This window comes from Poecilia latipinna, unplaced genomic scaffold (genome assembly GCF_001443285.1).
Source record: "Poecilia latipinna isolate Pla-1442-1.1 unplaced genomic scaffold, P_latipinna-1.0 Scaffold629, whole genome shotgun sequence".
Taxonomy (NCBI): domain Eukaryota; kingdom Metazoa; phylum Chordata; class Actinopteri; order Cyprinodontiformes; family Poeciliidae; genus Poecilia; species Poecilia latipinna.
In genome coordinates, this window is record NW_015113245.1 from 116,054 (window position 1) to 139,369 (window position 23,316).

A 23,316-nucleotide genomic window follows, 5' to 3' on the forward strand; every position below is an offset into this window, starting at 1 on the left:
AGGAAGCCGGCGGATTGGTGGGCTTCCTGTGCCCCGAGCCAGGGGTTTTGGGGCAGAGGGGTGAAAGGAGGTGGAGAGGAAGGGTCAATGCAGGCTTTGTCGGATGGGTCAGCGAGTGCTGTGTGGAAGAGCAGCACAGCACTTTTTCTTCCCAACAGATCTTATCAGGATTTTACCAAGTTTAAAGATAGCTCTCTTGGAACTGGTGTTACTTCACCAACATTTGTGACGCTCATTAAAGAACAACTTTTTTCTCAGAAATGGCAACTAAATCCAAGAGCTTTAATCCGACGGTCTGATTTACAGCTCCGTTATCCGTTTATTGCTTTCTTGTTTTACAAGCGGTCTATCTAATGTGCTGCTTAAAATAGCCAAGTCATTTTTTTTTTTTTTAAATTATATATTCCTCCCATAAAAGTGAAGGAGCGTGAAAAGTATGGGAGACTTTTATTTTGTGTGTGTGTTAATTAAAGAAAATCTCAAAGTTTAAAAAAAAAAAATTCTCTTCCGGGCATTTTTCTAAGAGGTAGACTAATTAAATAGCCCTCGTGAAGTGCTTTGATTTAATCCACCCTCAGCTTCATAACCTTGAAGTTGCGCTAAGTATGAAAACACACGGCGGCGTGCAGAAGAAGAGGAACATGTCTGCTCGCATGTCTTTTAACCTTGTGCCGTGTTTTGGTTATTCATCCTGCTCCGCTTGTCTTGCTTTGGCGTCAGAATGTGCTTCTGTTGTTGACACAAAAGTTATGAGTGCATCCTATTTAGGAAACTCGGCCTCGCTGGTATAAAACACTCCTGCAGGAGCTCATCTTTTTTTTGTGTGTGAGATGTATCAATAAAATACTCAGTAATACAGGTTTTAGTGCAGGACTTTAAATTTTGATTCTGATTTTGTTTATTAAGAGGAAAAAAGGCTGATTCAAACCAGCCGTGCCCTTAAGGTAACAGTAATTTTCCTTCTTATACCAGGAATTACCTGTGATTAGACGCAGTTTGTGAAGAGATAAGTTAAATTTCACTCACACACCCAGTTTTGATAAGAAGTAAGAAATCGCTGAAGTAGGAGCTACCTGGCAACACGAAGTAGGCAGGAAATAGGAAAGACTTTACGTCATCGCAACAACCTTTCATTATCCATCCATCCATCTGTTTTATCCCTCCATCTCTCCACCTGTCTGATGGTTCCTATTCTTCTCTCCTCTTCAGTGGACATTAACTCTGCGCTGCCCCTGCGTCTGCCCCCTGCTGCCATCCCCATGGACCTGCGTGTGGACCACCACCACCACCAGCAGCAGCACCAGCAGGTGTCGTCGCTCTCCCCGACGGGCCAGCTCTCACCCAGCTCCCTGGGAGGATCTGGTGGCGGTGGCGGTGGTGGCGGTGGCGGTGTGGTGGCGGCCTCGGTGCGCGAGCAGCAGCTGCAGCAGGAGCTGCTGGCCCTGAAGCAGAAGCAGCAGATCCAGAGGCAGATCCTGATCGCCGAGTTCCAGCGGCAGCACGAGCAGCTGTCCCGCCAGCATGAGGCCCAGCTCCAGGAGCACATTAAGGTACATCATTTACAATTAGCATTATTTATGGAGCAGCATCACCCGTTTTGCAGAAATTCATTGAAAGGACGCAAAACAATAAGAACCTATGGAGTTTTAAATTAGTCCAATTATTCCACATAAAACCAACGGTCTTGCACACCATCGCTATTTAAATCTCCTCCAAACCAAACGAAGACGGCTCTTAATTTATTCAGCCTCGGGAGTCTTCGATAACAGACTGAACTCAGCAGCTAAGAGCAGCCTCATCAGCTTTAAATGGCTTCAGTGCAAGCAGAGAGTGAGAGCAGAAACAGAAAGGCACTTTAGCTTCATTTTCTTTAACTCCTCGGATGGATGAGGGCAATATAAAGATGTGTCTGGCTGCAGGAAAGAGTGTGAGAAATGGATGTGTGAAGCTTTCCTTTAAATGATTAAAAAGCTGGAGTTGAATTTAATTAGAGCCGAGTGGATCCTACTGTCTTTCAGCTCTTCTAACGTACCGAGTTTCATTCGTTTCCACATGAGCGTGCATCACTTTGTGGCGTCACACGTCTATGGGAAGTGCAGAAGCAGAGAAAGTTTTAATACAGCAGCATTTGTTTTTCTTAAAATAGATTCAACTCGGTTTGTTTGGAGGGAAGATAAATCTTTAGCTTGACTTTATATTGCTTCTTTATTTTAGCTGCCTTTGACATTTTTTGTCCTTTCATGCTTTCATGTCTTTTTTAAATTAAAAGAGGTGAATCTTTCAGATTTTTTGTAGAAAAAAAAGAAGATTTCTTCCTCATCATCATCATTCTTTGTGACTCTATCGTTCTTCCCGTATTCCTCACTGATCTCTTGTTGTTTTTTTTGCCACTTCCTTCCTGTCATTAACTTCTTCTTTCCATTAACGTCTTCCTTTCTTCCTCCTGTATTTACTCTCTTTCACTTATTCCTCCCATGTTCTCTTTTCATACTTCCTTAAATCCTTTTCCTTCGTTTTGGAAATTTCTGGGGGGTTTTGTCATTGTACTTCTCTTTTATTGCCAAATCTGTGCAACTTTTGCTTCTTCATGTGTTTTTACACTTTTTAACTGTAATTTTTCTTAAAATAACATGCTTTAAAAAGTAAATAAGTACAAACAAACAAAAATTTATAGAAACAGAAGTGTTGCATTGATTGCATCTCAATAAATGAAAAGTTTAAATAACTAAATTCAGGTGAAACTGATATAGTAAGAATGTATTTTTTGTTCATTTTTACAATTATGCCATTTGCACCCTCCACAAGGACGGTAAAGCACTTAAAGTCATTGCCAAAGAAGCTGAAAGTTTAGTGGAAAGAAAAAGTGTGGCAGAAAGAAATGCATAAACAAAGACAACAGCCATAAAACCAAAAAGGTGCATTAAAGCAACAGAATATTTCTTTTGGACATAGTTATGATATATTACATTTGTGTGCCCCCTTGTTTAATTGTGGCCCTGGGCAGCTGCCCATGTGGCCCGTATCAAAAACTGATGCTGACCAGAGCCAACATCAGAATCATCTCACAAATGTACTTTTTGGCAAAGGCGAAGCAGTTATTTGCAGAACTATTTTATTAAAAAAGTCACAGGTTCGCTCTTTGTTATTGGTATGTCGATTTAATGCTCTATGTGTCCCTGGTAGGACCGTTAATAGCTACAGCACCCTCTATATTTACCACCATCTCCTAAAAAAAACAAAAACAAACTTTAAATAATTTTCAGTAGCATAACCTGAACCTGAGATTATTCCTTCCAGGGTTTCCCCCAGAAAACTTGCTAAGCCTGGTGGGCTAAAAACAACAAATTTGCACTTCTGTTTAATTCAAATTAAGTCAGCAGCTCCATCAGGCCCCCCAAGAGCTTCAAGGGCCCCATAAACACTAATATTTTAAAACAGACCACAGATACATAAATTTAACACTTGTTTATTGAGATGATCAATGCTGTTAAATTTGATTCAATTGTTTAGGCATACATAAATTATTTTAAATTGTTTAACATTTAAATACAAGATTTTAAGAAGCTGGCAAGTTTACTTTGTAAAACTTCAAAGAACAATATTCATAGTTAGATTTTTTTGTTATTATAGCAACAATCTGATGCTGTGAGTTTAATCTTTGAATTTACAAATACAAATTAGTAAATTGCGATGATAACTTATTGCTTTTTAGGCTGGCCAATTAAACTACTCCCTTCTCCCATATTTCACTAAATCTAACACAGAAGCTGTTAGAGGTGCTGATATTTTTAGCAACAAAAGGGGCCCCTAAGTCAGATTCTGCTCCAGGCCTCATGCAGCCTTGGACCGGCCCTGCATGATGAGATAATCTGCTGCACTACGCAGAGATGCGCAACAAACGGGAGATTTAATTCAATGCTGCTAATGTGGCTTGAGTAGCTCTTCCATTTAGTGTCTGTTGAGTTTTTAATAAGCGTCACAGAAACTATTCTGGTTGGTCGAGTTTATGGGACGAGTTTCTCAGATCTCCTGCGGCCGCGCGTATTAACTCTAAGTAGACAATGCATTTGATATGGTTTGATGCATCGTGTAACCGGAAAAATAATACTAAAAATAATAATAAAGTAATATAAAATCAGCATGATGCGTGACTCCGAGGAGAGCGTTAAAGCTCCTCACCGGGCTGAACTGCATGATGAGGTTAGCGCTGCTCATCCACAAACGCTCCGGCCAACCGGGACCACAAACATAAACTTTGCAGACAGACACAGAGCCACACGCTGGGCAGCGTGTTGAGATGTAAACGCCGCATATAATTGTTCGTTCACAAAGATAAATCATTCTCACCACTCCACAACGCACCTCCGAGTTCGCCACAACTTTTTCCTGCGGTTCACATTGAGCTGCGCAACCAGAGCTAACGCGGCGGGCTTTAAACTCTTCCCTAGAGTTCTCCAAAGGATCATAATTCCTCACAGTAAGTTGATGTAAATATCCATACAGGTCAGCCTGTGTCCAGTTTGAGTGAAAGGAGGCGTGAGCGATCCCGCTGAGGTAAAGCAGCGGCAGCGCGCGAGGCAAAGCGCAGAGGCGCCAGCGGTGTGATTGGTCCACGCTGTCGGGTTTTAAATGCATAAACTATAAACCTATTATAAACCTATCCTTTAGGAATAAATCTGCTCTGCTAGTGAAATGCTAAGAGCAAAAGAGACGCTTGCAGCCCGGCTTTAAAAAACAAACAAAAAAAAAAGATTTTTTTTTTCCTTTCTTAGAAACGTAAACAAGCAACGCTTTGCCTGGCGGCGGGGCTAGTAAAGCATGGCGGGCCGCCAGGCTTAGAATACACTGGAGGAAACCCTGCCTTCAGTTCCTTCCTCTAAAAATCTTTCATGTCGCTTATACTAATTGTTACTGTACGTTAGAGGGGATAAACTGATCCTCATTTAAGCTGTTCATAACACTTCCTGTTTAGTTTTATTACACAGCAAGAAAATAGGTGTGGATTCCTCATAAATGCTGCTAGTAAATATCCAAGTGGCATCTTCTCTTGTCTTTCCCATTTTGAACAGTGCATAAAATGACTCAAATTATGCCTCTTAAATAAAAGCTGCTAAGTTGTTGACACTAAGTGAAAACGAAAACAGCGCCACTGTTCGGATTTTTTGCCGAGCAACAAAATTAGACACTAAAGACAAATCAATGTCGTTGGTTTAATCTTCTCCCTTAAAACCGCATCCTGCTCTCCTGTCTCCTGTACGTCTTGCCTCTCTGGCTTAAAATTCCGCGCGCACACACCGTCCCTGTTAAGACCTGCCAAGCACAGTCCTGCCTCGGTTTTCGTGACGCTTTGGTTAATGGGCGCTGCCATCTAAAGGGTCCTCTTGGCTTGCGGTCTGAAGCGGCGGGACAGCTCAGATGTTCGTGACGCACGGCTTCAGCGTGGAGCCCCCCGGCCTCAATCACCTCTATTCACCGGGCGTACACACACACACACACAAACACAAAACACACACAGAATTGCCTTAGAAAACATGAAAACGTACACATCCTCTTAAATTTCATCAAAACGTTTGCCTGCACTCGCTCGTCTGCGTTTGCGGGTGGCAGAGAAATCTCCTGCACAAGTTAGGAGGGAAGGATGTGCACGGCTCTGGTCAGCCGAGCCGCAAGGGGTTTTGGGTGTGTAAGTGTCCTGTGTGCATGTGGGCGAGGAGGTCCCGCCCACTAAAACCCCTCTTCCCTCTTCCCCAACCTCGGTTTGAAGTCAAAAAGTGATGGCTGGCTGCGCTCCAGAGAGCTCTTCCTCCTCTCAGCCCCAAGCCACTAATTTATTCACAGCCTCATTTCGGGGGTCTGATTTGGCCTCGCCGCAAACACAGGTTCACGTCTCTGCCGCAGAATGCCTGACTACAGGGTTTGCAATCCGGATGATTACATGCCATCGCTGTGAACCGATCAAATATAGGTCACTAAACAAGCTGGGAGCATGGATCATCCATCCATCCATCCATCCATTTTCTTACACACCTATCCCATTGGGGTTGGGAGGGGTGCTGTGCCTGTCTTCAGCTGTCAATGGGTGAGAGGCGGGACACACCATGGACAAGGGACCATGGATCATGTTGAATGTTTATAAATGACAAAACTGAAAACTTAAAAAAATCATAGGGACCACAGGGATCCAGAGCAGAACAAAAACAGGAACCAGGAACAAAAAGCAAGCAGAGTATCAACGGTGGGAGTAACCAGGATATGACCGGAGGAACCAGCGAGGACTGTTCGTTCACAGTGCTTGAGTTTAAACACTGTGAGGTTAAATTCTGAACAAAGACCTAACTAATTATAGAGCTGGGTTGCAGGTGTGAGGAGAGAGAGAGAGATAAAGTGGCACGCGGGGTGAGGGAAAGCAACTAAGGGAAATAAATCTAACACTAAATATCAACTGGAGCCAAGAAACATAATAAACTGGAGTGACGAGGAATAACTAAACGTAACAAGAAACACTAAGAATGACTGAACTGAAGTAAGTAAAACAGAAAGTAATCAAAGAAACTAAGTAAAACAGAAATGAACAAAACCCAAATCCAACTCAAACAACACAAGATCCCGAAAGTTCATTTATTATTTATTTTATATTGGCTGTTATCCTCCCAGTTGCACTGAGTGAACAAATTAAAGTTGTGTTGTTTTTACATGTTTGACCAACCTTGTGATGCTCTACTGGTACAGTTATGACTGTGTTTAAAAAAAAAAAAAAGTAAAGTTTTTAGTCAGTTCAGCTGTTTTTCAACATCCGATTATCATCAACCAAAACTAATGATATCAGAATCGTAATTGAAAAAAGTGGATCGGTGCAACTTGAGAAATGATGTTGATATTATGACATTTTGTAAACACTAAATTCAGTTTTCAAAAATGATTCACTTTATTCAGAGAATATAAAAACTGACGGTTTTGGAGTAGCAGAGTAAAAGTTTGAACATGTCCATCAGACCCTTTTTAATGGCTCAGTTAACTCTGCAGAGAAGAGTCGACCAAAATTCCTCAGGAAAAATTAATTCTTTAGTTACTCTTGGTGTCAGTTGTGGCTCAATCAGTCATCAGGTTACTTCCTCTCACAGTGAGGTTGCTTTAGATACCTTTTTTAAAAATCTTCAATAGTCTAAATCATTATTTAAAAAAGACTTGTGCTTCCTCAGGTTGTCTCGGTCTTGCTATCAGGGAACGTTTGTGTCTCTAATAGCGGCGTATTGTTGATCGCAGAAGCTCATTTCGGTGCTGTTTAATTGGCTGCTTTTATGCACAGTGACTCTCAGCGAGGGTCCCCGTCTGGTTTTTTTTAAGGACCCTTCAGCGTGATGAAGAGGAGGCAATCGTGGGCACGTTGTAGCTTTGGAGCTGATTTTATTCCTGACCTTTTGGTTGCAGGACAAGCTGTCAGGCCACAGATTGGTTTTTAGCGGAAAAATAAAGAAATTTACTCTCGAAGCCTTTTTAAATGAAAAAAAAAAAGAAAAAGATTTTTTACAGCGCGACGAGGAAGTAAGCAGATTGGATTATGTGTTTTGCTAAAGCCTCGTCCCCAGTTAAATTGCTTATATTTGTTTAAAGGCTAAAGCTTTTGGCCTGAGGTTTTTAGAGGAATTGCAGAGGTTTAATTTTATGGCTTTGAACAGCTGTCAGAGTTATTTACTTCAGAGAGAGCAGAAGTTGAATGAAAATACTTTTTTCAAAGCGAGAAAGGCAGCGAATTGAATCTGTTCTGAAGAGAGCTCAAACGAGGCTGTTACGAAGAAAGCCCTTCTCCATTTTTTTTCTTTTCTAACTCACAATATTCCTGATGTTTCTTTGTGCAGCAGCAACAGGAGCTGCTGGCCCTGAAGCACCAGCAGGAGTTGCTGGAGCACCAGAGGAAGATGGAGAACCACCGGCTGGAGCAGGAGCTGGAGAAGCAGCAGAGGGAGCAGAAGCTGCAGCTGCTGAAGAACAAGGAGCGGGGCCAGGAGAGTAAGTCGCTCCGACGCCGCGTGTTTCCCGTCTGCGCGCGGAGCCATGGAAACGCCTGATGTTTGTGCAACGTTTTCGTGCCAAAAAATATGCACGACCCTTGAGCTTTTTCCACTTTTTGTCGCATTAGATATTAGTTGAACCATTAGATATTTTATGTGTTTAATTGTGGACACGGAAGGACAGGAATTGAAGTTTTAGAAAACCATCAATCCCCCGCGAAAAAGCTTTTTTTTTTTTTAATGTTTCAGATCTACGATGATTGCAGATCAATTCACAAGAAAAAATATGAATACTTTATAAAATAAACATGTACAAAAAGTCACAGTGAAATTAGTTTTTTGTTTTTAAAATTGTTTAAATGACATTTTTGTGGCCCAAGAGTAAACGTATCATGTGTTTGAATGGCATATAGTTAAAGCCCAAATCTACATCTTACTGCAAATTTGTGGCAAGCAACACAGCACCGACTCAGGAGAGGAAAATACAAATTCATGCCACACTTTTAAGATTGTGTGCAAGAATCAGATTCATTTTGTCTTGTTTAAATATTTCACGTTAGGTTTGTTCTTCAAACTGTGAGAACAAATGACAAGAAAAATGTATTTTGTGTGTTAGAGTGGGCTAGTCAAAGCCTACATTTACATGTTCTCGGATGCTCTCCGTCCGATCTGACTGAGGTTGTGTTCTTTTGCAAAGAAAAACAGGCAAAGATTTTAGTTTCTAGATCTGCTAAGCCGGTTCAGATTTACTCCACAGACTGGCAGCTGTAACTAAAAGGTGCTTCTGTCTCAGAGGTGATGAATACGACTTCAGGTTGTGGTTCTCCAATTAGTGAAATTATCGCAAAAGCACCATAAGTGAGGCGAGATTAGAAGCAGCGGGAGAAACTTCATTAAAAGATTTGACACCTCTCGTTACAGATTCTGTCTTTTAGCACTAAAACAAGCAAAACTAGACACTTCCGCGGCTAAATAGCTCCGTAAATAGTTCTCCGTGTCAGACGGGCTGCAGGCGGCCAGGCTCAGTAAGAGCTCCTCATTCAAGCCGTTCCAAGGTTGAAATAACTGTTGTGTTTGCCTCACGTGCGTTTCCATTTCACTCGGAGAGGCGGCGCGCTCTGCAGTGGCGAACGAGTGGTAATACCCCGGTGGCCTTGGCGCGGACCGGGCCGAGCTATTACCTCTGGACGTCTCTCTCAACAAGTTCATTGAAAGCAAATGGACAGGCGTCCTTGAGAGAGCGCGCCTTCTCGCACTCTATGGAAAATGTTCAGGGATCGGGCGAGCAGGGAGTCAGAGGGTTGCTGTGTTTGCTCCCGTGTGTGTGTCTGTATGAGTGCGATGTGTGGCGATGGTGTCTTCAAATCTCTCCGATGAGTTTTGCATCATTTTTGTTTAATTCCTTGTTTGGTAATTAGTAAATTTCCCATTTGATGATTGTCTGTTTTTAATCCTAGATCCAGAAAATGTCTGCTGCATTTCACAAATAGATGACTCCACTGATTTTAAATCAATGAAATAATATTTTACCTCCTAGATAAGTTTATGTCTTCTTTATTAAATGTAGGGGAATAAAACAAAATTGATAAAAAGCAGAAATACCTAGCTGGAATGCTACTTTCACGCTGTTGGCTAACGTTTGCGAAGCAGCCAATCCAAGAGTTCCATTTATTATACTTGGCATTGATTGGCTGAATGCCATAGAGTGGAGATAAGGAAGACTAGATGATAGCCACTGCTAAGACGCTTTCTAAGATGTATTTGCTGTTTGAAATATTAAAATAAAGAGTTACTAATGTTTTTAGAAGGGATCTCAAGTATTGACGAATTTTAAATACAAGAAATTCATTGCCTCTTGTATTTGCCCTGTGTTCATCAGGTGCCGTGGCCAGCACCGAGGTGAAGATGCGTCTGCAGGAGTTCGTCCTGAACAAAAAGAAGGCGCTGGCCCAGCGGAGCCTCAACCAGGGCGGCCTCCCCAACGACGCCCCCTACTGGTACCGGTAAGACGGCTTTTCCATTAACCGTCACCTGATCGGAAGCAGCAGAAAACAGTGGACTGACAGCTAAGTAATGACACATGCTAATACCTGCTCTGTTTGAGTCTCACTGAGTGATCAGAGGCAGAAAACAAACGGGCGCAGACGTGAAAGTGAGAGGAGGATATTGGATCCTGACGACGGCTGAAAGTCCTTGGAGTTAATTGTAGCATTCCTCGATCCGTTTTGCAGGTGTGCACACTTGCCATTTCCGATTTGTTTGCCGCGCGTCGGAGCGAGCATAAACACAGCAAGGTCGCGTCGACTGGAGCGTTCATTATGCAGTAGCATACATCGGTAGATTGAAAGATACGCCAGTGAATAAAATCAGTGCAGGTTTAGCTTTTCTGCTTGTGTCGCAAAGTAAAAACACAGGTGAAAGGTGAGATTATTTATCTCCCTCTTGTTTCCGTTTTTTTTTTTTTTTTTTGTCTGTAGTCTTGAACCTTTTTAATGCTTGTGTCAGCTGACAACACATTCGTGGTCGAAGCAAGAAAATATTACTTTTGAAATTAAATGAAGACGGTTCAGGACCGCCTGCGTGGTCCTCGCGACATCTTCCCACTTCTCTGACGTCTCCGAGGAATAAATATAGCCGGAGAATGTAATTTATTCTCGTTTGAATCTATTTCAAGACAGTTTTTCCACTGTGTCAGGAACTGCAACATTAATATGAAAAAGAAATGGAGATTTTTGACATGACATGCAAATAATAATAAAAAAAAAATTCTGATTTTTATCCCCAGTTGACAAGCAAAAGGACAAGAAATAGCATTTTTAATGATCCCTCTTTACTCAATATCAGCAAATAAAAGTTTTGAAGGAAATAAAATAAGGGTAAAAAATTAATTTGAGTGTGAAATACAAATTCAATTTTTTTTTTTTAAGGTTTAACAGTTAATTTAATGTTTTTTGGTATGTTTTTATGATCTGAGGATCCACAGGACTCTGTTTTGGGCCCTCTGGTTTATGACTTCACCTTCTGCCAGCTGTAAGGTTTTAATTTTACATTTTCCACAATGATCTACCTCTACAACTATATAGTGTTTTTTTTTGTAAAATGACACGACTAAATCCATAAATTACAAATACAGTAGAGAGAATAAGCAATGTTACGTAATACCGTTACGTAATACACCGTCTGTGTATTTCTGACTCTGCTCCTAACTTAAATATGAACTCCTTCACTCTGGACTCAAGCCTCCCACTGAGTTCTGGAAGAGACAACTGCGTTACCCTCTTGTCAGGAACATGCATTTGGGCCAGATCCAAACGCGGCTTAAGTTTTTCCCTACAAACGACACTTTGTACTGTAGGAAGCGAGCAGATGGCGACACATGTCCGCGTCCTTGCCAAGCAATTTGCATGACGCCTTAATCGTTTAAGTCCACGAGAACGAGATGGTTTCTTTTCGACACACACACCGTTGATGATTTCTGGTTTTATTGTTGTTTGTTTTTTTTGTTTTTTTATTGCAGAAAAACCCAGCATAGCTCTCTGGACCAGAGCTCGCCTCCACAAACCACAGTGTCCACCTACAATCACCCGGTGCTGGGCGTCTACAACCCTCGGGACGACTTCCCGCTGCGAAAGACTGGTGCGTTTTTTTTTGTTTTTTTTTTGCCAAACTCCCTAGTTTCACCGGTGAAGACCGGCGTATCTGCTGCATGCATGCTCACACAGAAGAGCTGCGGCTGCTAGCTGCAGTGCAGACTCATGTCTGGCATATTTTAGACAGCATCAGAGGTCTGCTCCATTAATCACATCCACATTAGGCTGTCAGGGTCTCCAAGCATCCCCCACATGAGAGTGTTAAAGAGTTAGTGTAGGTGGTAGTGGAGCACAACAGAGAGAGAGAGTTAAGTGGGAAGAGAATCATGATTTTGTTACCTGATTTATTTTAAAGATGTCCTTCCAGAATTCTTTGAGTTTTTGGAAAATGTTTGTCAGTCTTTAGCTTGATGCATAAATGGATAATAGTTCTAATATTTTAGCAAAACAAGCTTACTGGACATGAGACGTTTTGTGGGACACTGATCTCTTACAGTTTAATGGTTATGACTTGAGGTCTTTGCTTTATGAAATACTTTCAACTTTTTACTAATGACAGATATCTGAGAATAAAACCAAACTGTCTTTAGAGCTTCTTACTTTTATTTTTTCTTTGAACCAATCTTCAGTAAGCATACACCGATCGGGCTTTTTGAAGCCGATACCGATTTCTGATCATTCGTGCTATTTCAGATTTTGGTCAATTCTGTTTTTTCTTTTCAACATTAGCTTTATAAGATAATCTTAGTTAATTTGTTTCAATTAAAAAAAAATGTAGGTGTTTACTCTTCATGCATTTCTACTTCTTTCCATTTTTGACCTGCTAATGGTTGAGCCAATCAATTGAAAATCATGTTATTTTGATTAGTGGCTGATTGCCGCATCATTATACTTTCTTTTTAAGATAACCAAGTATAGAAACATCAAAGATTACAGTTATTGATTTACCGATATGAAAATTTAGGCTGATATCAATATTGACCGATATATTGATGTTATTGGCTTTTTTGGTCAAAAGCAGACATTTACTGTAAACATATCCATTAATACACTTACCCAAACAATAAGTTGGAAATAGACATCATTATTATCAAGCTGCTTTTCCTTATCGGACCAATACTAATATCTTACAAAAAGTGACAAACATCGACTGATATCAATGTAGATATTGATATGTTGTGAATCTTTAATCCACCAATAATCAAATTTTCAAGTTTTTACTTGACTCAAAAAACAGACTAAAAACAGCTGATGTTTTAGGTTCATTAAATGCACCAAAACTCAAAATTCCCACCTTTTCTTTCTCTGTAAAGAACTCATAAAAGAGTTGTGATGTACTTTGTTTTTTTCTTGTGTGAAAGTGAATGCTTTACGTTTGAATATGTTCATTGAAATGAGTTTTGTACGTGTCGTTGCCTTTCAATGAAAAGATGGAATAGCCCGATTAAAATCTCGGCAATAAACAAAAGTCGGTTCCAGTCGGTAAGAGTGTGATTGCTGCATCTGAAATCAAATACTGTTGTTTTTTCAAACTCAACAAAAACTTCCAATGAATTTCCTCACCACAGCTGAAGTTGTCTTTTAAATGCAGAAACCTTCCTTAAAACTAGCTGCACATTTCTGCACCACCTGCACACACTACATTAGCTAAGCTGTGGCGTCTTTGACCTGATCTTCTATTAGCTACTGTAACTCACTAAAGAACCAGAAGCAGGTGGAAGTGGGATGTTGTGAGAAAAAACAGGTGAAAAAGCACAGTAATTCATCTTTTCTTGTACATAAAACGTTAAGAATAAAACCACTACTGTGCTTTTCCCTCTCACGGTGCAGCAGCAGTGTCGCACTGAGCCGCGTGTTTTCTTTTCGATCCTGCCCAGATCTTGTCAGATCTCTGTAAAGCAGCTAAAATACTCCTTAATGCCCCGCTGGAAAAAAAAAAAAAAAAAAAGATTTGCTTGCGGCTCACGGCCTTACATCTTTTTTGCAGAGTAAAACCAGCTGTTTTCCGTCTGTTTTTGTTCACCACCCTCCCTCCCTGTGTTTATAAGCGTAGCTTTGTGTGCGGGTGCGCGACGTGTGAACAGCGCGCCGCGGCGGTGTAGCTGCGAAGCGGCGGTCATCTTACAGTGCAATTATTCACTTAGCGCAGCGGCAGGCGGCTGCAGCCTGGGCCCTGTTTACTCCGAGGCTTCGAGCCGCTGGCTGCGATGGCGGACAGACCGCAGTTGACACTGGCCCACACAGCCACATTCCAACCTGGGAGAGCAAGAAGACGGGGAGGGTGTGGGGGGGGAATAATGTGAGAGTTAAAAAAAATAAATAAAAAAAAAAGGAGGGAAAGTAGGGTGAAGGACACTGAGAATTTTCTGGGGCAGGTAGGATGGAGATCTCCTTCCAGCGGCTTTGAAATGGAAGATTATAGCACCGAAAACAAGAGCTGGCAAGCTGGATTTAAAAGAAATCATGTGGCACAATGATCTCATAAAATAAACCTGCTTCACGGGGGGAGAAAAGAAGCAAAAAGACGGTCCCGGGAGCGTCGCCGCTCCGCTTTTATAATGCCAGAGATTGTGCTCGGCTGCCAGGAGCGAGGAGAACCTGTGCCACCCTGATGTTTGCCCACAGCAATGACGTGCTTTGTGGAGTTTACTTATGGTAATCCCAGCTCGGGATCGTTTAGAGGCCCTTTTATATCAGCGCCAGGTTGTAAAAGTCAAAGCCTGGAAGCCAGGATTTCCAGCGGTGGCCGAAAATAAAAACAGAAAAGGAACGTCGTACCAGCGGCGCGTTGCTAGAACGCGTCTGCGCCGGCAACAACAGGAGAGGCCGTGGATGCCTTATGGCCAATGTCGTGACTTTTAAAGTTACTTTGGCGGATGGTGTGTTTGCGTGACAAGTGCGGGGGCTCCTTAAAAACCTCCGTCGTCCAGATAGAGGGCCCAAACCCATTAACCTCCCCTACATATCGCACAGTGAGGAACGAGAGAGAGCATCACATGAATAATGCCCTGTGTGGTCCGCGCACTCACACACAGAGATGCCTCAGAGAGACGTAGCCGGTGTGGAAAAGCGTGAGGCCCTCAGACTCACAGCGCCCTTTGATAGAGGCACAGCTAAGCGTACTGCTCCGCATGGACACAATGGCACATAAGGAGACTGGAGCTGTACAACGCAGAAATGCAAAGCAACAAGCTGCGGCCCGATTGAGCGCGATGTGGAGCTTTCTGACTCCGCTTTACGGCCCATTTTGACAGGGATGACAACAATAGGCCGTCTGTGGAGTGATATGATGTAGCTACACATTTCTAATGAGGATCATCGTGAACATATAGTGGACCTATTTGCGGTTCAATGTTCGCTAATTTGTTTTTTTAGCTGATTTTTTTTTTTTTTTTTTCATAGCGCACATGTCAAAAATTCAAAAGAAAATGCATCTTCGGAAGCTAGACGCAATGCTACTGGATAGGCCGGTGTTTGTTCCCTTAAGAGTGGTGGAGATAAAGCTGTTAGCTAAGAAGGTTTCCACCGTCTGTATTAATGCATTTTAAGGTATATTTGGTGTTTGAATGATTAAATTAGTCAGTTTTAAGCCTTTTTTTAGGAGGTGTTTCAAGTACTTGCAAAATTTAACTACACCGAAATGTACTGTACATTTCAAATAATGTAAAGTACAGTAGCTTCATCCAAATGTGCTGTTCTTGCCATACTTTCTATCTAAAGCAAAGAAAATAAAGTTATAAGCTGCAATTGCAAGTAGTGCAAAAATGGCGAGTATCAGGATGAAATGAGGGGAGAAAATGGTCTATGAGTCTGAATCAGATAGCTTAAACTAACCAAGGGCTCTTTAACTATAAGCTTTAATTAAACTGACATTGCTATTTTCTCTGAAAAGCAGCACATTGTTTGGCAGCAGTTGCATTTCCATAAACATCCCATTGTGTCGTTGTCTCTCCTGTCGTCTCGGGTAACGGAGAAAAGCTCTTTTCACGAGTATTGACATTCTCTGGATCAATTCCACTTGGCTTTGAGTACATCTTTGCTGTGATCATTCGGGCTCCTGTCACACCAGATCATTCTCTTTCTCAAATGTGTTTTCGCTCCGCCGGAAAACAGAAACCGAACGCTTCTGTTTCGCCGGGTGCTAATTATTATTCCTGTCAGTCCCGGGGCTTTGTTTTTCCTTTCGCATGCTAATGGACACCGCCTCGGGATCAAATTCAGGGAGAAATTACGTCTGTTAAAGTGTAAGCTAGGGTTTGGATATAGTTGCACATACTTCCCCTGAAAGCCTTTAGCCTATCTTTGAATGTTCAAACCAGCAAAGCTTTAACACAAATGTAAATTCCACATGTTTACATTTGTAATAATATGACAGAAAAAACTGCAACTAGCAACTAAATTGGGAAGACTTGTTGACTTCTACTTCCCAAAAGTGAGCCTTGGGGTGTTTCAATTGGAGACCAAAATTTCAACATCTGTGACATTTTCATTGCACCGGATCAAACAAACAAATCTCTTTGAAACACCTGTTCACTTCCTCTCCTGTGGCGGCGTCGCACCAAGAACCACTGAAGGAAAAAGCACGAAAACCTCTGAAGAAGACATGAGCGACACTTCCTTCTTCACGAAAGTGTAAATAAAAATAGAATAGTGTGGGATTTTAGCATCTTTTGTTTTTAGCTAAAGAAAACAAGCCGTTTGTTTTGATTTTATTTACCCAGAATGCTCTACGCTATAGTTCACTTCCTGCTTTTGAAGCGGCCTTTGGGCTCCTTGGCATTCGCAAATGAATTCAAACCAAGACCTAGGTGTTTAGGCAGACCAGAGTTTGCTTTTTTGGTCTGAATCGCAGATTCACATCTCTCCAAACAAACCAAACCTTCTAGCCAAACGGTTGGATTAAAGTGGACTAATCAGGCCTGGTGGCAACGCGCTCTTAGAAAGTTTATTTCTTCCTTGCTAATCCTTCTGGTTGGAGAGGTTGGACGAGTAGCTAACCTTCTGCAGACATCCCCAGACAATCAACACCATCATGGTATGTCTGCTGTCTTTTTCGAATTGAAGAGTGTATGATACGTCACAAACAAAGAAATATTCCCTGAACTGCACTTGATTTCAAAGATCGGTGTGAACCGCAAGGCGTCGTGGTTGGTTACGCTGTTGCCTGGCAGCATGAAGTTCCATTCATTGGGTCTTTCCGGATGAAATTTAGATGTTGCTTCTCGAAGTGTTCAAAAGTCTGATTGATGTGATCTGCAACCCTTTACGAGAGTCGTAGTAAATTGGCTTCCGAAGCAGACTTCTGTCTACATTAATTGGTTCGACTCCAACTGGAAGGAGTTTTCCATCCTTCTCTCCCTTCGCACTTTGTATTTCACACCTCTCTCCTTTCATCACGCTTATTTTTACCTGACACTGGAAACGGGACCAAAATCTACAAGTGTTTGCTTGAAAGGAGATCTCCCTCCTCTACACGGAACAGCAAGCTTCCTGGAGCTTTCCTGCTCCTGCGAGGTCTCAGTGGCAGATGGATCCGGTCGTGCCATCCTCTGGGTTTTGGGCTTGATATCCAAAAATTAGATAATGAATAGTGAAAAGATTCCAGGCTGATGAACGTCTGGATAAAGTAAACAGAGCATTAGTGGCCAGAGGCCTGGCCAAGGTGACATGCCGTTCCCTTCTCCCTGTCTCTATTCACAAGTCTGTGACAGGCCAGACAAAAGACTGAAATGCCATGTAGGCAAGTCAGACACGGCTCCCAAATTGGAGCTAATTGCTTTTTAGCTCATCTTTGGGAAAATATGAGTTTGGCTTGTTCAGAAGCATCTAATTGGGAGGGATGAATTGTAGGCTAAATGAACAGCGGTGTGTAACAGTTTGTCTTGCAAAGAGGTTTTAATAACAGGGCAGCTTTGTGGAAGCTGCTCCATAACAGAAACGTGTGTGGAGCCCAAGCTGGAAGATTGTGAGATTGTTGCGTGAAAATGTGACTTTTTTCTTCAAGCTCGGCACTTTGTTCAGAGCTCTGTTGAGGCATGAAAAGTTTTGGATTCGGTTTGTTTTCGCCCGGTTCTCTGTCCTTGTTTTCAGCTGCGGTTGAGACAAATGCAGTTATCCGGCCTTCACCGAGTTCTGGGATTATTTTAATCTAACCTCGAGTGTGGAAATTACAAGACAGAGCACATTCCACACTGACATTGTTTGATACTGAGAGCGAAAAAATTAAGAACATTCATTTTCTGCTTTTCATGGTGCACTTTAGTTTTTTCCCTCTTAAAGTGATCATAATCTGATAAAAAAAAAATTATCAATTGCAGATTTTTAATATATTCCGGTATGTGAAACCAGCAGATTATTTTGTGTTAAAAACACTATGTGACAGATGTCGGTCCCTCCTTGTCCCTGTAGCCTCGGAGCCCAACCTGAAGCTGCGCTCCCGGCTGAAGCAGAAAGTGAGCGAGCGCCGCAGCAGCCCGCTGCTCCGCCGCAGAGACAGCCCCATCACTACGGCCAAGAAGCGTTCCCTCGACATGGCGGGTGAGAGGCGGAGGAGGAGGAGGAGGCGGCGGCGAGGATCCCGCTGTTTCAAACCTTTTTTTTTTCCCCAGACTCCTGCTGATTCTTCTTCTTCTCCTCCTGTCTCAGACTCGGCGTGCAGCAGTGCCCCCGGCTCCGGCCCCAGCTCCCCGAACAACAGCTCCAACAACATCCCCAACGAGAACGGCATCACTGTGTCCGTCTCCAACAACATGGAGGTACATCACACCCGTCGTCTTTATTTCTAGCGTATGTTAAGAAAATGAATTTAAAATATGCTAGTTTTAAAACTTAACATGTCTTGATTGAAATAGCCTAATTATAGTTTTGAAATTAGTAACTTATTCTGGCCTATTGACCTTTATGTTACCTGTAGTTACAGCAGATGGTTTGCTAGATCTTTTGAACTTTTGATCTGTGTAGGAAAACAATCAGGAGAAGTTCCAGCTTTTCACACTGATCCGTGAAAAGCCATAAAACAGCAGGAGTTCAGGAGAGTCTCTGCTTCCACTTGGTTTCAACAATGGAGACAAATGGTCTTAGATCGTGACTTGCTAGGAGTTTTAAAAGGGTCAGAGAGCTTCTGCTTGGCAAAGGTACACCTTATTTGAATAAATTAAAGACAAGAATACGCCTTTATTATAAAACTTTCTACACAGGAGTAACAAATCAGATTTGCTCTCGCAATTCTCCAAAGACGTCTTTGCATGTCTTTGCTTTTCTTTCTTCCTTCTCCTTTTCCATTTGTCTCAGGTAAATGAATGCATGTCTCTGTTGTTCTGCAGTTTCTGTTGTAATTTGATGCGTTGTTTTCTATTGGATTAAACTCTGTAATTCTGTGACGTCTGCACTCGTTTTTTTTGTGTGGCTACACGCGGTCCGCCGGGAGAACCTGGGATCGAAGAAGATTGAGCCAAAGAGTTTCTTTCTTAAGAAATATTATAACCTAAAATCTTCTTCAACACGTATAAAACAACAACAACAAAAAAGTTGTAACTGTAGGATTAGATTTGTGTCTCTGGTTTCTAGCTCACCAAACATTTCAGGCTGTTGCATATACAAAGGCTGTGAGCGAGGTGACGGGGCTCCAGACGGGGGGAGACAGCGTCGAGGAGCTGGCAGGATGCTATTTGTGGAAGCCATTAGGGCCACTCAGGCAGTGTGGAGGAGGCCGGTGGCTGTGACAACGTTAGAACGCCAGGAGGGAGCAAATGCCGTTTCTCCATGTGCGGACATCTGCCAGGCCTGGGCGACACGGCTTACAAATAAAAACCACAATTTCTTTTCCCCAATACCGGATCTGATTTTAACGGATTTTTATTTATTCTTCTTCTATAAAAAGAAAGAAATTAGAAATGACTGAAAATATTGTCAAAAAGTGGCTTTTGTTTTATATTAGCAGAATAAGAACGCAATTTTACCAAAAGAGCATCTTAAAGTTAAGAGTTAACGCTGCAGTATGTAACTTTAATAGTAAATATATTTTAACATGTTTGCTGAAAATATGATTTGTCTCAATTTGAGATGAGTTGTCTCTCTGATTTGAGACAAATAATCTCCAACAAATCAAGCTCGTCTGCCTTCTCTCAGTGCTAACTAGAAACAACCAATTAGAGGCAAGAGGTGGGTCTTAGTGCTGTCAATCACTCCTTTTTATCTTCATGCTCCTCCCTCTCTTGCTTATAAATTCTCAGGTTTGTTATCATGGCCATTGCTGATAGCAGATAAACAGTTTTCCTGCAACGGTAAATCTATGTATTTTTTTAAAGTCACATAATGAACTTTTAACCTTTACTCTATTGTCCTATGACTTTATTTTTGGAGTAGAAACATTTTTTCAGCCTGGCTCCAACATTCTGTCGTAGAGTTGACCTGAATTCAAAGTGCGAATAAACAGAAGGTGTAAAACTCGCTTGTCAAAGAAGACGGCTGCCACCAAGGAAGCTTCAGCTAATCGACAAAATGAACTTATTGTAATTCAGAATCGTGGTGTCTGTTTTCCGTCGTGCGCTGGATGTTTCTCCGTATCCGTGATGCAGATTGTGTAAATGTGTCTTCCAGGCGTCTCTGGCCCAGCGGCTGTGCGGCGGCGATCAGGGCTCCATCAACCAGCTGTCCCTCTACACCTCGCCGTCCCTCCCCAACATCACCTTGGGGCTGCCCGCCACTGCCACAGCCACCGCTGCCTCCAACGTAAGGAGGAAATCAGCTGGACGTCTGACTCTGCATCCATGAATGTGTTTATTTTGCAGTTTAGCATCTGTTGTTTTTTTCATTGTTTTTTTTTTCTCGCCCTCTCCTCCAGGTGACTTCCGCTCAGCAGGATGCAGGCCTGCAACCAGCCCTCTCCCTGAGCCCCCCCTTCCTTTCCGGTGGCCATTTGAGCCCCTACCTCGCAGACGGCGGGTCCGGTGGCCATGGCGCTCACAGCCCCCTGCTGCAGCACATGGTTCTGATGGACCAGAGTCCCGCTCAGAGCCCGCTGGTGACAGGTGAGGCCGAGTCGAAAAGCCTTGAAAACGTGGAACGTTTCCCAGGTCTTCCAGACTTGGGAAACGCATTAAAGCAGGCTTCCTGGAGTCTGATTTTACTTCTTTCCAGGTCTGGATTTTGGAAAAATATTTGTATTTCCAGACTTTATTCTGTCTCCTGTTGTCTTAAAGTTGGTTGGTTCATTCCTTACGTTCCTTTCTACCTTTCTTCTTTAATTGTATCCATCTATCTTTCCATTGCACTACCTTTGTTTTTTGTCCTCCCTTTATTCCTTGTGTCCTCCTTTCCTACTTTTTCCTTTATTCCTTCATTCCTTCTGTACTTCCTTGCTTTGTGTAACTCAGTCTTTTCTTACCTCTGTTCTTTCTTCCTTCTGCCCTCATCCCTCTGTTTTTCCCTCCCAATTTTCTTCCCTGTCCATCCTTGTCTTGTTCCATCCGTCTTCTTCCTTCCTTGCATCCTTCCAGCCTCTCATCCTTCAAATCACCCTAATAATATTTGTCACAGATCCATAATGAACTTTCTTGTGATGGATTTTAGGATGAATGGAAAAGACCAGGAAGTCTGGAAATATGTAGGAACCCTGGTTTAAATCTAAATTTTAGGTTTGTTTTTATATGTGTTTCTATCTGAATGACATTCTGTATTTTTGATGTTCAAAGTCACAATTTGATTTCTTCAGGAAACGAAGAGCATCATCTAGTTTTCATGGCTTGTTGGTAAACGTGTGCATTCAGATATGTTTTAATTTCGAGAGGATTTCTCCATTTAAAGTCTGGAAAAATTGCCGTTAACTGAATAAAACATGAAGGAAAGCAGTGAGCCATTAAAAAAAACAAAAAAGAAAAGAAAAAGTGAGGCGTTCTCACTTTTTATTTTCACAGCGAGAGGGGATGTAACCCCCTCTCGCTGACAGACGTCCATTCATTTGCTCAAACTAATGAGCTCCTTTCATATGTCAGCGTATGCTATGAGAGTGACATGGGAGCATTGTGTGCCCTTTCCCATCAGCTCATTCACAGACAAAAAAACATGGCTTCTATTTTCAGATAGGCATTAGTGTTGAAAGAGCTGTGACGCACATGCAGACGCACGCAGGACTGTTTTCTGCTCTTTAACAACAAAACAACAAAAAAAAAGAAAAAGAAAAAACTTTGAAGATCCCAGATGTGAGAAATTACAGATCGGAGGACAGAAAACCGTCGTTGTTTCTTGTTTTCCTCCCGTCTCTCCGGCAGCTGCGCATCGGTGGGGTTTCTGCATCCTGGCGATGCAGCGGTGGACAAATCTGCACAGTAGTCAAACTCCTTGCATCATTTAGCGGCCCCCATTAAGGTTTAGAGCTTTCCCCCCCACCGCCGTGCCACGCCTTGAGATGGCATTGGGCTCGGATGATCACGCCGGAGGAGCCGCTGCAGTATGGCGGCACAGATGGTTCTGCTGGTTCGGGTTCACGCGTGCATCTGCTCGCACATCTCCGGTTTGGCGGCGGCGGCAGAGCGTCTGTATTGGTGGAATCAGTGCAAGGAGAACCAAAGAGTACGGGGGGGGCTCAGACATGTTTACTCTGATACCTCGAAATGAAATGATTAATCAGTCTCTGGTTGTATGTGTCAATTCTGATCCCCACAGCATGACGCTGCCACTGTTGTGTTTCTCCATAGAACGATGAGTTCAGGTTGATTTGAATATTTATCTCTCAGGAAAGCCGGAAACCCTTTTCCACATCTCTTACAGTAAAATGTAATGTAATCTAGAAAAACTAAAAACTATGAACAGAAGTCGAGTCTGTATAAACATTTAACTTTTCCCTTCAAGAATCCTGACATAATCCCAGATTTTGTCATTCAGACTGTTTTCCTGAACAGATCTGATCCGTTTTCCGTCTTTCAGCGTTACCAGTTCAACATTTCTCACCGGGAAGTTCAGATCAGATTGTGCCGTTCATCTAATCCCTAAGCCCCACCGTGTGTGTCTGTGTGTGTCCGTCCCCAGGCGTCAGCGGCATGTCCATGTCGTCGGCCTCCATGGCCAAGCTGCAGCGGCAGCACCGGCCCCTGGGGCGGACCCAGTCGGCGCCGCTGCCCCAGGGGAGCGCCGCCCAGGCCCACGCTCAGGCCCTGGCCCTGCAGCAGCTGGTGGTGCAGCAGCAGCACCAGCAGTTCCTGGAGAAGCACAAGCAGCAGTTCCAGCAGCAGCAGCTCCACCTCAACAAGGTACCTGCTCCTCCCCTCCTGCATCCACCCCTCCGCTGTCGTCAGCTGTCGATGTTGAATGTATTAAAAACAAACAAACAAAAAAAAAGACCTCAGAGCGAAGTTTGAAATATTCAGTGAACGGGGTGGAAGCGGCTCTGGTGGCGGCCCACTGGACGTGACACTGCAGCGAAATAAACAGATAATTATCAGCTCCGGAGGGCCGGAGGAGTGTTGTAGTTTTGCGTAGGCGGCAGCCGGCAGCTCAGCCAATGAGGCGTCCTCCTCTTCTCCCTCTCCGTAGTATTTCTGTTTGTGAGTAGGTGGAAGCAGGTATGGGCCGACACGTATAGCACAACCCGATTGTGTGTGTGTGCGTGTGTGTGAGTTTATATCTGCAAACGCTCGTATTCACGTTTCTGTGACTGTGGTCGGTGCGACCTAACCGTTCGCTGCCATGGCAACGGAGCGGAAGCCCGCGCCTCATATGGG

At 42.8% G+C, this 23,316-nt stretch overlaps 1 protein-coding gene across 6 annotated transcripts in view; it reads left to right on the top strand.

Annotated features, from left to right (window-relative positions):
• Nucleotides 1-23,316, top strand: part of LOC106954123 (histone deacetylase 4-like) — a 68,899-nt gene that overhangs the window by 34,783 nt on the left and 10,800 nt on the right. For all 6 annotated transcript variants that reach the window (XM_015043394.1, XM_015043398.1, XM_015043395.1 and 3 more), the window contains 9 exons: nt 1,210-1,550; nt 7,857-8,007; nt 9,889-10,012; nt 11,527-11,645; nt 18,008-18,136; nt 18,245-18,354; nt 20,198-20,329; nt 20,442-20,628; nt 22,625-22,845. In XM_015043394.1, the coding sequence (XP_014898880.1) occupies nt 1,210-1,550; nt 7,857-8,007; nt 9,889-10,012; nt 11,527-11,645; nt 18,008-18,136; nt 18,245-18,354; nt 20,198-20,329; nt 20,442-20,628; nt 22,625-22,845 (1,514 nt within the window). The remainder of the gene's footprint in view (nt 1-1,209; nt 1,551-7,856; nt 8,008-9,888; nt 10,013-11,526; nt 11,646-18,007; nt 18,137-18,244; nt 18,355-20,197; nt 20,330-20,441; nt 20,629-22,624; nt 22,846-23,316) is intronic.